Source organism: Nycticebus coucang, chromosome 8, assembly GCF_027406575.1.
Source record: "Nycticebus coucang isolate mNycCou1 chromosome 8, mNycCou1.pri, whole genome shotgun sequence".
Classification (NCBI taxonomy): domain Eukaryota; kingdom Metazoa; phylum Chordata; class Mammalia; order Primates; family Lorisidae; genus Nycticebus; species Nycticebus coucang.
In genome coordinates this window covers 118,162,134-118,177,374 of record NC_069787.1, presented here as the reverse complement: position 1 = coordinate 118,177,374, position 15,241 = coordinate 118,162,134, and the positions used below count along the sequence as shown (strand labels likewise).

The 15,241-nt window shown below is 39.0% G+C and overlaps 2 protein-coding genes across 8 annotated transcripts in view; one reads left to right on the top strand and one right to left on the bottom strand.

Moving 5' to 3' along the window:
* Positions 1–15,241, bottom strand: part of MED12L (mediator complex subunit 12L) — a 337,656-nt gene that overhangs the window by 220,719 nt on the left and 101,696 nt on the right. For 5 of the 7 annotated variants that reach the window (XM_053599366.1, XM_053599369.1, XM_053599370.1 and 2 more), the window contains 2 exons: positions 14,583–14,687; positions 13,625–13,801 (listed from right to left, as the gene is read on the bottom strand). In XM_053599366.1, the coding sequence (XP_053455341.1) occupies positions 13,625–13,801; positions 14,583–14,687 (282 nt within the window). The remainder of the gene's footprint in view (positions 1–13,624; positions 13,802–14,582; positions 14,688–15,241) is intronic. The other 2 variants (XM_053599371.1, XM_053599372.1) reach the window with 1 other exon arrangement.
* On the top strand, positions 7,984–9,287 carry GPR171 (G protein-coupled receptor 171). Its single transcript, XM_053599383.1, has one exon. The coding sequence runs from the start codon at positions 7,984–7,986 to the stop codon at positions 8,875–8,877; it is 894 nt and encodes a 297-aa protein (XP_053455358.1). The 3' UTR covers positions 8,878–9,287.

The window sequence follows — 15,241 nt, the reverse complement described above, 5'->3', positions numbered from 1 at the left end:
ATGAAATGTGTGTTGACCTGGTAAAACTGTACAGTCAGCACAAAGGCAGACAGTCAAAACGATCACCAGGGGAATAGAATACACCCAGGCGTTGGAGTAACCAAGCTCATATTCCAAGAATGTACAAAATAACCATAGCCTCAAAATCATTCCCAAATATTTACTGTTCCTTTCACTAAACAGGGGAAACCAAGATAGTTTAAATAACACAGAAACAGTAACATCTTAGAAGCTATATGTCTATATCTCACTTTAAAAAGAAAAGACTAGGTGGCGCCTGTGGCTCAGTGAGTAGGACACCAGCCCCATATACTGAGGGTGGCGGGTTCAAACCCAGCCCCGGCTGAACTGCAACCAAAAAATAGCCAGGCGTTGGCCTATAGTCCCAGCTGCTCGGGAGGCTGAGGCAGGAGAATCACGGAAGCCCAAGAGCTGGAGGTTGCTGTGAGTCCTGTGACATCATGGCACTTTACCGAAGGTGGTAAAGTGACTCTGTCTCTACAAAAAAAGAAAGAAAGAAAAGAAAGGAGGGAGGGAAGGAGGGAGGGAGGGAGGGAGGGAGGGAGGGAGGGAGGGAGGGAGGGAGGGAGGGAGGGAGGGAGGAAGGAAGGAAGGAAGGAAGGAAGGAAGGAAGGAAGGAAGGAAGGAAGGAAGGAAGGACATTCAAAATGTGACCCTAAAGCACAGTGCTCCAGAAAGAAGCTGACTTGGATCCACAGAAGTTGCTGCAAGATTGATAGATCACAAAAATCTTCAAGATAAAAACTATTTTGAGCTGAGAGTTTCCTGACTTTATACTCTGGAGACTAAAAAACTCCACAAGGGTAGGAAGAGTGGTCCGCCGTTCCACTAGCCAATGACACTGAAATTCACACACTTACCTACTCTAAATGGTGGGCAGGTACAGATGCCGCATGGACCCAATGGCCTCCTTTGTAACCATGTTCTATCTAACACTTTCATTTTGAGAAACACAATTAAGAGATGGGGCGTTAGAGTCTACCTGTGCAGGCTTGGACAGGTCTTACTTTCTCTGTACCTCAATTTCCCCATCTATAAAAGGAATCTCCTATTCCTTTGTTGTGCTTTTGTTTTTGTTTTTGTTTTTGTTTTGTTTTGTTTTGTAGACAGAGTCTCTTTCTGTCACCCTGGATAGCATGCTGTGGCTTCATAGCTCACAGCAACCTCAAACTCCTGAGCTTAAGTTATCCTCTTACCTCAGCCTCCTAAGTGGCTGGGGCTAGAGGTACTCACCACGATGCTTGGCTACTTTTTCTATTTTTAGTAGAGAAAGACTAGGTGTTGATCTTTTTTTTTTTTGTAGAGACCGAGTCTCACTGTACCGCCCTCAAGGTAGAGTGCCGTGGCGTCACACGGCTCACAGCAACCTCTTAACTCTTGGGCTTACGCGATTCTCTTGCCTCAGCCTCCCGAGCAGCTGGGACTACAGGCGCCCGCCACAACGCCCGGCTATTTTTTGGTTGCAGTTTGGCCGGGGCTGGGTTTGAACCCGCCACCCTTGGCATATGGGGCTGGCGCCCTACTCACTGAGCCACAGGCGCCGCCCCTAGGTGTCGATCTTGCTCAGGCTATTCTGGAACTCCTGCGCTCAGGCAATCCACCCACCTTGGCTTCCCAGAGCGCTAAGATTACAGGCATGATTCACCACACCCAGCCTTTTCATTTTTTGTTAAGAAAATAAGTTCTCAGGCCTATGCCTGGCTGTGCCAGTGGTATCTAACTCAACATTCAGTTTCCCCACCCTCATTAGCTCCAAAGGGCTTCCATGCTGTACAAGTTTTAAAAAGCAAGTTTTAAGAAGATTAAACATTAAAAACAAATATTTCTACAGAAGTACCGTTGCTTAGTATGTGTGTTCAATAAAATCAAAAGCATGATTTGCATGGATAGGAAAACTGACTCTAAAAACACTTTCTCAATTCATAAATTGGGATAATTTAGCTTTAAATGTTTTTTTACACGTAAAAATTACTAACACTTCATTTCCTAAATGAAAAGTATTGCCATGACCAAGGTAAAGGAAAAATAACTTCACCTCACTTCTTCCCACTTGAGTTTCTGAAATGCTGGGTTAGTGATGACATGCAATTTCCTGGAACGCTCACAAAATGCTTTCTGAAAAACACTTGTCCTCAATAAAAACAGAAAGAAAGAAATAGCTTGTGGAAAAATAAATGGAACTCATGAGAAAAAAAAAAATTTCCACTACAAATAAACTTACATCCAAGGCCAGGTTGCCTAAGCTCACGCTCAAAAGGAAAAATATGATTCGGTTTCACTAGTAAAAGATTAGGTCTCAGTGTTCCAAAAAAAGAAACAGAACACCAAGAACCAGGTCATTCTAGTGTTTCCACACTTGGAAATCCAGGCTTAAAAACTGTAGCCTTCATAGATATTTAAGACCACAGAGTTGAGCATGTAGACATACCTGCCCAACAAAAGAAAACAGAAACTTCACTAAAAATCTTTCATCCCAGTTTTTCCTCATGGCATATTAAAACCATTCACCATTCCATTTGCAGCCAAGCTCATCCACCTCTAAATTTTCTCCATACCACCTGCTCTACTCCCCAGTGAACACAAACCCTGATCATGACCTCTCACTTAATTGTCTGCAAACATTCTCCTCTCTCTACACGTGTTCTTCAGGGAGTCCTGTCCAATAGCAAAGCACACACATTATTAAAGGATGGATCATTTCTTGGCACTATTATAATAAAAGTTCTTAATCAAAACTAGTTCTTAATCCAAAGTTATACACAAAATTTGAGAACCATTTGTTTTTCTCCTCTAATTCGTAAGTATTATGTGTGTGTGTGTGTATATATAACTAACATATATGTAATATGTATACACATATAAAATAAAGTCTTCCTTGGTAAAAACAATAATATGCATTTGGGAGAAAACCAGAACAAATGACCATTCACATCATTGCCATCCTTACCTTCTTTTTTTTTTTTCAAAAGTTAGCTTAGACTCTCTAAATTCCCCCTGGTTAGACATTTCACATTTTGTCCTTAAGAGATTTTCCTTTTTGAAAGCTAATACCAAAAGATTTATTTCAGATGCTGGAGATGTTCTGACTTTTTTCCCAACTGGAAAATTAACCAAGAATTGTTAGAAGAGAAAAATGAGAAATCAAAGCGAAGGAAGCATTAGAAGGAACCAGATCCTACCTGACCTGGCAGTGGCTGTACACTTACAAATCACTGCGGACCAGCAAGTTTAGATCCCTTGACAATGTGCTCATCAGGTCCCCCAGCATGCTAGGCGCCTTTCTGACATTCAGTAAACATTTGCTCACCCACAGCCAGGAGGAACATTTAACCAAGAAGTTTAAATACACATGTTAGGATTCCTTTAAGTACACTCTATTAATGACTCAACACCTGTCTCAATTCATTAAACTGTTTGAGTCAAATTGGAAAATGCTTATTGTAAAACTTATAACTCAGAAAAACAGATATAATATGTTCTTAAATAAAAAACTGCAAATTATAAAATAGTATGCACGACCTAACTTTTTAAAACTTTTTTTCTTAATTTTAGAATATTACAGGGGTATATGCATTTTGGAAACATAGCTTGTTTTATATATTCGCAATGTAACTTTTTAAGTGGGTTCACGCAAACATTGAAAAAAATTTAAACACATGTACAAAAAATGTTAACAGCAATTATCTCTCTACATAATTTTCCAGATTTTTCAAAAACGATCAAGAAAGAACAGAGATGAATAAAATATATTTTACCAGATTCTTTCAAATCCGATCTTTATATTTATTTATTAACAGATGTATCAGCAGGGACACAAACTCCAATAATATGTTTTAATCTTAATTTTGAAGTTTTGGCATCACTATGTGTACTGAAGAAATATTTTCTTAAACTCCTTATATTTTAGCTCATAATCCCTTTCAAACAGTGACATTTTCAGAAAACACTATGACACAGAACATATCTTATGTATTTAAAAAAAAAGAAAGAAAGGCTAAGCCAGGAGTGACAGGGCATGCCTCTAACTCCAGCTCCTTGAACCTGGGCCAGGAAGATCACTTGAACTCAGGCTGCAGTGAGCCATGATCACACCACTGTGCTCCAGCCTAGACAACAGAGTGACACCCCCATCTCTAAAAAGTTTTAAAAATTAAAAAAAAAAAGCTCAGGTACTATAATGAAGAGATGAAATATTTTTTTCTGCAAAAAATATAGACAAATGTGAACTACTTCAGAAAGCATATGTGAAATTATAAAGAAAAAAAAAAAAAACAAAGAAAACCTTTAGGAGACTTTCACAGTTAAAACTATTTGCAAACCACAGCTTCATCTACGTCAATATGCAACAAATTAAAACCACACAAAAAGGAAAGGAAATTCTTAGTAAAGCCAGCAGCCCTGCCCTGGGACTGCTGCTGCAGCAGCTAACTGAACAGCTCATGCTTCTCTGAAGACTTGCAGCTAGCCCCAGTGAGGCCCACGGAAGATACCCCCAGGTATGTCTTTTTAAGTACTTAATCTATTCAAATGCTTTTCCAACTAAGGCAAATTTATGATTTTCACCGTTTAAATAACCCAACATGTAACAGGGTTGCTACGTAAGAAGAGAACACCAATTATTAAACACTAACAGGTCCAAGATATGAACCACACTATACTTTTCTACTGTCTGATTAGCACCTCCACCTGTCTCAAAAAGCTCAATTCACACCTGACCTGAAAACCTATGCAAGCAAGACTATTCAGTAACTCGATTTTATAACTGGATGGATAAATGCCAGGCTGTACATCTTCACAACGGGTCTTGAAATGACTCTACAAACATTACAATAGGTAATTTCAAGAAAAATTCATTGTGACTCTTGTACAAAAATCTAGTGATTTTATTTTCTAAGCCATGGGCACTCTATCCAAACTAAGTCGGCATACAGCCTTTCCTTATTTTGCTGGAGTACCTCTGAATACTTCAAATTTCCACTAACAGTTGGTTGACAAAATGTTTATTAAGCTCTTATTTCTCAAATTTGTGACAGAGTTATAGGATGTTGTTAACAGTGTAATTTAACTTCTAATCAACATAGCCAAAAATTCTAAGTGAACACATTTTTCATTGCCATTTAGACAGAAGTTCATAAAAGCAAATGTGAGACTCTCCTTGATTCTCAGGCATTACTGAATGATTAGTTACAGTGTAACTATTTTAAATAAGTTACTCATGTATAATACAAATATATTGGCCAGTTCTATTTAGAGAATATTAATTAATCAAAACAAATTATTCTAATTTTTCTAATTATTCATTGATAAAATGAGACTATTAGATATTGCTATGCAAGAAATGGGGAACTTAAAACGCATTATCGGGCGGTACAGTGAGACTCTGTCTCTACAAAAAAAAAAAAAAATGCATTATCATTTTGGGTTACCACTATCATGTAACATTTGACATAAAAGAACATAAGCCAAAATCTTAGCACCCTGTAAAGGAACAACAAGAAAAGGCGGGGGACAAGATCAACATACACTAATACTAGTTGGGGGGTTTTTGTTTTGTTTTGCAGTTTTTGGCCAGGGCCGGACTTGAACCTGCCACCTGCCACCCCTGGTATATAGGACCATCGCCCTTTGAGCCACAAGCGCCACCCACTAATACCAGTTTTTCACATAGAGAAAACCACATTCAAAATTCCAAGGTACAAATAAATGATGACTATAAAAAAAATCATGGTCATAGGAAGACTGTAAAGCCTGGAGTAGCTTTCAGATATGAAGAGATTCAAGCAGGATTCAAAACCAGGAAGGATAAAGGCAGACACCCTTGAAAATGACCAACAAGGGCCGTCTGGCTTGAACAACCTGTGAAACCTTGAACAACACCCCAGTGCCAGACCTCAGTCTCAGCTGATTTGGGGACTGGATTGTACGCTATCCATAAAGGTTCCACCCATTCTTAAAGCCCTGTGATTCTGAAATTTTCATCAGGCACAGAAGCAGGAAGGACCTTTTCACACAACAGTGGACATCCCATCAAACTAAAGTAGAGAGGAGGGATTAAGAGAAAGTAGGGATGGTGGAGAGGAACTAGATTACGGGAACTTAGAAAAGGAACTTTGAACTTATTGGACAGGACCTAGGTTTGATTGTTAAATGTATACACATATTATAAATGAAATGTCAAAATACGCGAAAAGCCCAAACTTCTTTTATTATTTAAGGAAAAGGCTAAAATGGGTATTTTACTTCAGCAGAGATTACTTAGAAGATAGTTCTGCCACGTTAGTCAGCCTTCAATATAGACTGGCTGCTGTAATAACCATCATCATCACTATTACTGTTATTACTGAGACCATGTTTTGGGGTGGTTTTGAATGTGACTTCTGAGACTGTGTTGGAATCCTGGCTCTGTCATCTACCAGCTATATAATACTGGGTACTTGACCCTGTCACACCTCTCAGTTTTTTTATCTGTAAAGCAGGAATGATACCACCACAGAGGAACGAGGAAAGGTTTAACAAGGACACATACTTAGCACAGCACCAGACACAAAGCAAGCGCTTAACTATTTTCAGAGTTTGGTGAAGAAGGACATTATTCATGTGCTGTAAAGTCCTAAGCCAGGGAAAAAAGAAAGGCATGTGTGCTTTAAGTGATATGAATTTAGAAACTTTTATGTTCATCTCCTTTATTAATCTGTTGGCGTATATTGTTTCATTCCAAAATGTACACAATGCATCATGAAACAATTGGGAGAATTACGATTTAGGGAGGCTTCCAAAATTTTTTTGGGGGGGTGGGGTGGGGGTGTTTTTTCTTTTTTTAAAGGAGATTTCAGAAAATGGAAGATTCGGCCTTCTGTTTAATATGACAGCCACTATGACTTTACTATTCACTATCCTTACTAAAGTTCATAACAATTATTTCCTGCCAAAACACAAAAATAATCTTCTGGTCTTTAAAACAGAAGACTATTGCTTAATATGCAAGGGAGGACCCATTTCAACAGGCAATACCAGAAAGAAGCGCCTGGGACTCTGAACTCAGAACATGACTAGAGCAGGTCAAAGGGAGCCCAATTAGTTTAATGCGAGCTTATAAATAAACTCAGTGTTCCAGGTCTGGAGGGGACATGACAATGGGTTCTAAGGGTGTATCTTATATTGCTGGGCTATGACTACCTCAAAACCTACAATGAACCAAAAAACCACCCAAGTGTTAAAGTCAGATGTTTCTAACTTTGTTTAAATCAAATTAGTATCAAACTAGGCCTCTGAGGATTTTGTGACAAATAAACATACACCCATGCTCTAGAGTATTTTAAAATAAATTTTCATAGAACAACCCAAAAAAAATTGACCTAGAAACATCTATACCTACAAAAAATAGAACCTACAAAAAATAGAAAATAACCAAACAACAAAAAAGCAGAAAGCCTCATTGAAAGGTCTCCAGGCTCAACCACAACCCTCATTTCCTCTCTCCAGTTCTCAGAACCTCAGTGCATTTATCTCCTCTGCAAAGTAAATTCCAACCTCTCCTGCTAACAAAAGAGGTACCAGAATGCAAAAGCATGAGATCGAAAATATCCCTTCCAAAAGCAAACCTGCCTGGCATTTCCTGAAAGTCACAAAATCAGACCACGGAAAACCTAGGCTTCCTCATGATCCGGGATAGTATTATCAGACCACATACTCTAATAAGTTCGCCAGTAAAATTCTGTCTGAGAGCTAGAAAGACAAGGGTATTGTGAATGTAATTTTTTTCTAATTTTCTATTCACTGGACAATGTGGGAGAGTTGCAACGGTTTTTTAAAGAAATAATTTCTTTTTAACTTTTTACATCTAATTTTAGATATCTAATCTAATTATATCTAATTAATTTTCATTACCAACCTCCCCTCCCCTTTTTTCTTTTGACAGATTTTTTTTTTTTCCAATTGGAGTCATCTTTACTTCCCCTCAAGATGACGAACAGTTCGTTCTGTCCAGTTTACAGAAATCGGGAGCCATTCTCCTATTTTTTTTATTTAGTTTTCCTTGTTGGAATTATTGGAACTTGTTTTGCAACTTGGGCTTTCGTACAGAAAAACACACATCACAGGTGTGTGAGCATATACTTAATTAATCTGCTTACAGCCGATTTCCTGCTCACTCTGGCATTACCAGTGAAAATTGTTGTTGACCTGGGTGTGGCATCCTGGAAGCTGAAGATATTCCACTGCCAAGTAACAGCCTGCCTCATGTACATCAACATGTACTTGTCAATTATCTTCTTAGCATTCGTCAGCATTGATCGATGTCTCCAGCTGACACACAGCTACAAGATGTTTCGGATACAAGAACCTGGATTTGCCAAAATGATATCAACTGTTGTGTGGCTGATGGTCCTGCTTATAATGGTGCCAAACATGATCATTCCCATCAACCACATCGAGGAAAAGCCTGGTTTGGGTTGTGTGGACATTAAAAAGGATTTTGGAAAAAATTGGCATTTGCTGACAAATTTCATATGTGTAGCAATATTTTTAAACTTCTCAGCCATTATTCTAATATCGAATTGCCTTGTCATTCGAAAACTCTACAGAAACAAAGATAATGAAAACTATCCAAATGTGAAAAAGGCTCTCATCAACATACTTATAGTGACTTTGGGCTATTTCATATGCTTTGTTCCTTATCACATCGTCAGAATCCCGTACACCCTCAGCCAGACAGAAGTCGTATCTGACTGCCCCACCAGGATTTCTCTCTACAAAGCTAAAGAGGCCACGCTGCTCCTGGCTGTGTCCAACCTGTGCTTTGATCCTATCCTGTACTACCTACCACCTCTCCAAGGCATTCCGCTCCAAGGTCACTGAAACTTTTACCTCATCTAAGGAGACCAATGCAAAGAAGGAAAAGCCAGGATGTGAAAATGATGTATAAAAAAATGCAGGACAGCTCACGCTTAACACCTTTTGCCTTACTGGATCATAAAGCTACTTACAATTTTAAAAGTGAAAAAAAAAAAAAAAAACTCAGTAAGAAAAAATATAGACAGCTAACAAACACCGACTGGTTTGCTTAAAAATCCTGTTTCTAAATGCAAGCCAAGCCTATACTCTTATGGGAATTGGTACTACTGAACCCACAACTACTGCATTTACACAAAAACTAGAGTCTTAATGAACCAATGTAAAATTTGCAATATTCTTGAGATCCAAAAGAGAGGTCTGTGACATAGACCCAGAGGTATTCATGACGTACTCATTTAAATGCCTGGATCTGACTTTTTTTTTTTTTTTTTTTTTTTTTTTTTAATTTGGCTGGGGCTGGGTTTGAACCCGCCACCTCCGGCATATGGGACCGGCGCCCTACCCGCTGAGCCACAGGCGCCACCCTGGATCTGACTTCTTGATAAAAATGTGCCAACGAATTTCCAAATAAGTTACAAGAAAGCCCTCCAGCAACATGATTTTAAAGTCCTTTATACTTCAACATGGTAACCTTTCAACTCACAATTTCTCCTTTTTTTTTTTTTTGGAGATAGAGTAATCATTTTATAGCCCTCGGTAGAGTGCTATGGCATCACAACGTACAGCAACCTCAAACTCTTGGGTTTAAGTGATTATCTTGCCTCAGCCTCCCAAGTAGCTGGGACTACAGGCGGCCACCCTAACGCCCAGCTATTTTTAGAGATGAGGTCTCGCTCTGGCTCAGGCTGGTCTTGAACCTGTGAGGTCAGGCAATCCACCCACCTCGGCCTCCAAAGTGTTGGGATTACAGGCATGAGCCACCGCATCCTGCCCAATTCCTCCGATTTTTAATGGCTAATGTTTTCCTGACACAACAATTAAAAAATTGTATTTATAAAAAGACTTCTGGAGATGTATGGATAATTTTAAAGTACTTTATATACTTAGATTCTACCTGCTTGTTAGGTTATCAATAAAGGATTCCTATTGATTTTACATGGTGATGATAGAAGATTTATTTTTATACTACAGTAAAAGGAAATACACAGACCCTAAACGTTATCAGAAGGAATTGTTAAATTATACTAACTACTAGAACTACTTTTTTGGAAGTAGAAACTCACATCGAGGTTATGGAAAAATAGCACCAATCAAATAGTCTTAAAATAGACAAACCTATTCCACAAAGCATGGCCAGTAACACAGGCAGGGCCGAATGGCATCGCCCTGATTTAAAAAGATGAGCCCCACTCCATATGGGGCAAGCAGTTTCAAGCATGAGTGACACTTGCTCTCAGGGCTACAACCCTTCGATCAAATTTTCCCCACCGCAGGTGATGCAGAAAGGTTTGAATATATGGCATTAAAAGAAAAAAAAGCTTACTAGGGAAAAGAAGATTGGAAAAGTTTTGGCAAGCATATATGAGACTTGGTGTTCATTGTTAATTTCATTAGTAAAAGCCCATGTAAAAACAGCTGGTAATCCCTTTGCATTAGGGGCAATGATTAAGAAATGGTATACCGGGCGGCGCCTGTGGCTCACCCTCGGCCCCATATACCGAGGGTGGCGGGTTCAAACCCAGACCGGGCCAAACTGCAACAAAAAAATAGCTGGGCGTTGTGGCGGGCGCCTGTAGTCCCAGCTACTCGGGAGGCTGAGGCAAGAGAATTGCCTAAGCCCAGGAGTTGGAGGTTGCTGTGAGCTGTGGCCATGGCACTCTACCGAGGGCAATAAAGTGAAACTCTGTCTCTACAAAAAAAAAAAAAAAGAAATGGTATACCTGGAAGCTGGGAAAGTAAGTTCAACTCTAAGTCATTTTTGCATTCAAAGAGTTATTTTCTGAAGCTTGCTTTCTACAACTTCACAAATACACTCTGAGTAAGAAAGTGGATAACAGGAGAAAACACACAAAGTGGCTATGACAAAACACGTTAACAGGCTAAGTATACACAAAATCTAGCCAGCTACTAGTAATGACAGAAACTCCCAGCCCCATCACACATCTGACACAGCACAGATGACTTGCCTCGGGGACAGGCTGGTAGAATGCCTGTCTACCAGAACCTGTGTCTGTGCGTGATCTGAAAAGCTGGTTTCACTGACCGGCAGATCAAGGCGTACATATAATAGAACACATGAAACTAGTTAATTTTCTGAATCTTTGGTCAGTCCCCTTTAGTCCTCTCTCCTTGGAATCTGCTCACTAGCACTACATATTAGAGATAGGAAGAAATAAAAATATTTTTCCCCACATTCTTATATTCTGCTCATCTGCATGATAGGTTCATCAGATTTTCCCTTTTTCTTAAGGGAAAGACCTGACTCCCAGTAGTATTCCTAATGCCCGTGTTACATCCTTACGTAAACATGTCTTTTTGTTTCCCTTAAGTGATGGCACTCAGGGTAAAGGGGGGTCTAGGGAAACTTGGTGGTCGAAGGCTATTGAAAAATTATATCTTACAATGTCAACTGTCTAACAGTTCTTTTCTGATTGCATTACACTTGAATTATATCACGATTCACCATGAGACCTGGTCGCTACAAACCATTGAAGCTCTTTATTCTGAGGAAGTAGACAGTCCTGAGAATGGTAACTGCTGGGATGGACCGTGAAGCCACAGCCAGATGAACCACAGAACAGAGAGGCTGAAACCCAGTGCCGGCTCAGACACCAGACATGTGGAGGAAGGAGACCTACACAGCTCTGAGGGCTACTGGAGAAGCAAATAACTCTCCACCAGTTTCTACCATTTTCAACATTTTTCCATATTTATTTTATTTACTTCCATCCTTTTTCTTTTTTTTTTTTTGAGCCTGAGTCTCAGTATGTTGCCCTCATTAGAGTGCCGTGGCATCACAGCCCATAGCAACCTCAAACTCTTGGGCTTAAGTGATTCTCTTGCCTCAGCTTCCCAAATAGCTAGGACTACAGGTGCCCACCACAACGCCCGGCTATTTTTTGGTTGCAGTTGTCACTATTGTTTAGCAGGCCCGGGCTGGGCTTGAACCTGCCAGCTTTGGGGTATGTGGCCAGCACCCTACTCACTGAGCTATGAGCGTCTTCTGTCCTTTTTTAAATAAACATTCTATTTTCAAGTAATTTCTGATTCACAGAAAAGTTGCAAGATGGTACACTGAGTTTCCACAATCCCCCTAATGTAATGCCTTACAAGAACCACAGTACATTTGTTGTAACTAAGAAGTTAATATTCGTACGTGGCTATTAAATAAATTCTTCTCTTTTTTAATGCTGAGTATTTTAAAAACAAATCCCAGACACCAAGAAAAATATAAGGTCACTCTCTCTGCTCCCCTAAATAAACTGAGAGATCACTCTTTACAATGAAAAATGAGTGACATCTACAGGAACAGCTGAAAACCATATATATATTCAGGCAGTGACAAATAAGAATGAATTTCAACAAGTTGTAACATAGCTCAGGACATCAGCAACAAAAGGATTTTTAATTGTAATAAGAGAAATATCATGGATTTCATAATTTTTTAAGGTAATCTCAAAGAGGATGTCGTAAAATTTTTAAAAACCCACAAAATATTTACTTTGCAGACCAAAACTTCTCAAAGACAATAAGAAAATAACATAACATGTCCACAATTACATTTTTGATACATAAAAGTAGCACTCAGTGGAAAAACTCAATCACTGAAATTGCACTTAACATAAAATTCCAGAAAAAAAGTTAGTGAACCCCAAAATAAAGAATGTTTTCATCAGAATGCAAATGGGTAAATTGAAAACATAATAAAGATATGTTTTCAAGATTTTGCCCCAAGATTTATGACTCATGTCAAAAAACTAACTTTGTTTCCCTTTAGAATAAAGCATTTAACTCTTGTTAAAACTTAAAACACTAAATTTCCAGTCAAGCATTTCTTATTTGCTATCCAGTCCTTAAATGCAATGGGTCCAACTCCAAATCTACTTCATACATAAGCTCTTGTATGAAATCTTACTCAGTTTCTCAACCAAATGCTCTTTCCCTCCAATATTCATTCTTTGAGAGCAGAAGAGATTCAGGAACGTCAATCGGTTCACCTTCCAGCAGGCATTTGGGTTTTTACTCATTTACTGCACTTACTTGAGTCCTCCTCATTTACAGATGTTTGTCTCTCTTCTCCTCTCTGCCTCAAATTCTTACTTATCCAATAATACCAAAAGTATCTACCATAACACAGTGTAATATGTAAAAACCACTCGGTCCAAGTGACTTTCAAACTGAAGTAGGAAAATGCATTGAGATATCACTTGCAGTGACTCAAATGCTCTTTAAGAATACTAATACAGGGGCGGCACCTGTGGCTCAAAGGAGTAGTGCGCCGGCCCCATATGCCGGAGGTGGTGGGTTCAAGCCCAGCCCCTGCCAAAAACTGCAAAAAAAGAAAAAGAATACTAATACAGAAAATTGTGTTTTCTAAATCAAAACAGTCAGTAACATCACACCACAAATTTAGATGCCAACAGCATAGAGGCTCTAAGATCAGAATTACATCAAAATTAGCAACAAATGCAAAAAAATACCAGCCACCATTACATATTAGTTCAGAAACTAGTTGAACAATCTCACACTCCATAGTTAATGACATTCTAGTAAAATAACCAGGTGTAAATTAACTGAAGCGATGACTTACCAGAGGGATAGGAAAATGAGTTGCATACTGCAAGTGACGGAGGAGGCTGTAATTAGATGGAAAAATTAATTCCCTTGGCTTTTCCCTCTTCACCAACTTCTCACCGTTAACCGACATTCTTCTGCCCAAGGAAGTGTTGGCGTTTTCACAGGACTCTCCAGGCATGGGAGAAAAAATCTAAGTCATGTAAAACAAATGTTGGAGATTGTAAATGAGAGGCAGCAAAACCAAACCACAGAGCTACATCCTACAACAAATACACAAGGTGCTCATAAAATAACACCTTTCCCTACTCAACTACTGAGCAAAACATATAAAGACATTTTGTTCATTTCCACAAAATTCACATTTGGATCAGTAGGAATCTGTCGATATCACCTCCCATTTTGAAGATGAGAAAACAACAACTATACATGCAAGAAGTTTATTGATACTACCCAGAGAACCGAAGGTAAAAGCAGGCTTGTAGGTAAGCATTTTCCCCATAGGGCTACATCTCCTCTAAAAACATAAAAATGATAGCTAATAAAACTAACGACTAACAGACATACAGGTATCAGTCTGCACCCCAAATAATTTTTATAAGAAGTTACACGTTGAGATTCACAAGGTCAAGCACATTCTAATTATAATGAAATAAAGTAGAAGGACGGATAACAAGTCCAGAGCCATTATGCAGAAGCTGAAGACACACACAGCAGATCAACATCAACTGTCGTGATGATGATGAGGTGATGGTCTCAAAATGAACAAAAGAACCAGACACCAACGGGAGGACAGAGTATCACAAGTAGCAATGTGATCAAAACTGATGGTGGATTAAAGGGAGACAACTGCATGAGATGGTAATTACATCATGCTTTGGGCAGATGTGTCTCACGAGAAACAGAACAATGGAGACAAGCTGAGATGGGAGCGAGTGGGTTCACTGCCAGTAAGAATCGAAGGTTGAACCTACTGGAAACTCCGAACCAAAGTCAGTTTTAAAGTCACTCTTGTCTACTTCATCAAAAATGTTAGTGGTTCCTGAGTCAATGCCCATATGCGCCATTATACTCTGTTCCTGATAATCACCGGAGAAAGAAAGTCACATTGTAAATTTTGGAGTTAAGAATCTGAAGCTAAAAAACATGACAGTGATACTTTTAACCATCCTGTGTCTTTTGTCCCCCTGATTACCTTTTCTCTCTGCAAAAACTGAAGGAGGCTTTAGGACATGCATGGCTTTCAACAATCACATTCTTTTCCCTCAGGACGAGAAAGTTTTACTTCCATGACATTTTAAGGAAACTTCCTGATTAAAAACAAACAGGACACAATAGCCATCCCTGGGCTGTTCCCTGTCACATACTCACTAGCCTTTCTTGTGTAGGACAATCCAAGATTATATCTAAGATATAAATTACCTTGAAATCCAAGAATAGAAAAGAAAAAACGGAAGGACAAAAACCACACAGATGGGTAAAGTTTCTTTAGTTTTCACCCCTGTAACTTCTCCTGACAATAAATTAACAAAATATTCATACTCAAAAGAACTTTTTAAAAATCCTACACCCTCCATGAGTGGGGAAACTGCGGCCTTCTGAAGTCAAGATCATTCCTTTTTAAGCACCAAAA

What these genes read in the sequence shown, in the direction of transcription:
- GPR171 (XM_053599383.1), top strand. Translation starts at nt 7,984, where the DNA reads ATGACGAACAGTTCGTTCTGTCCAGTTTACAGAAATCGGGAGCCATTC.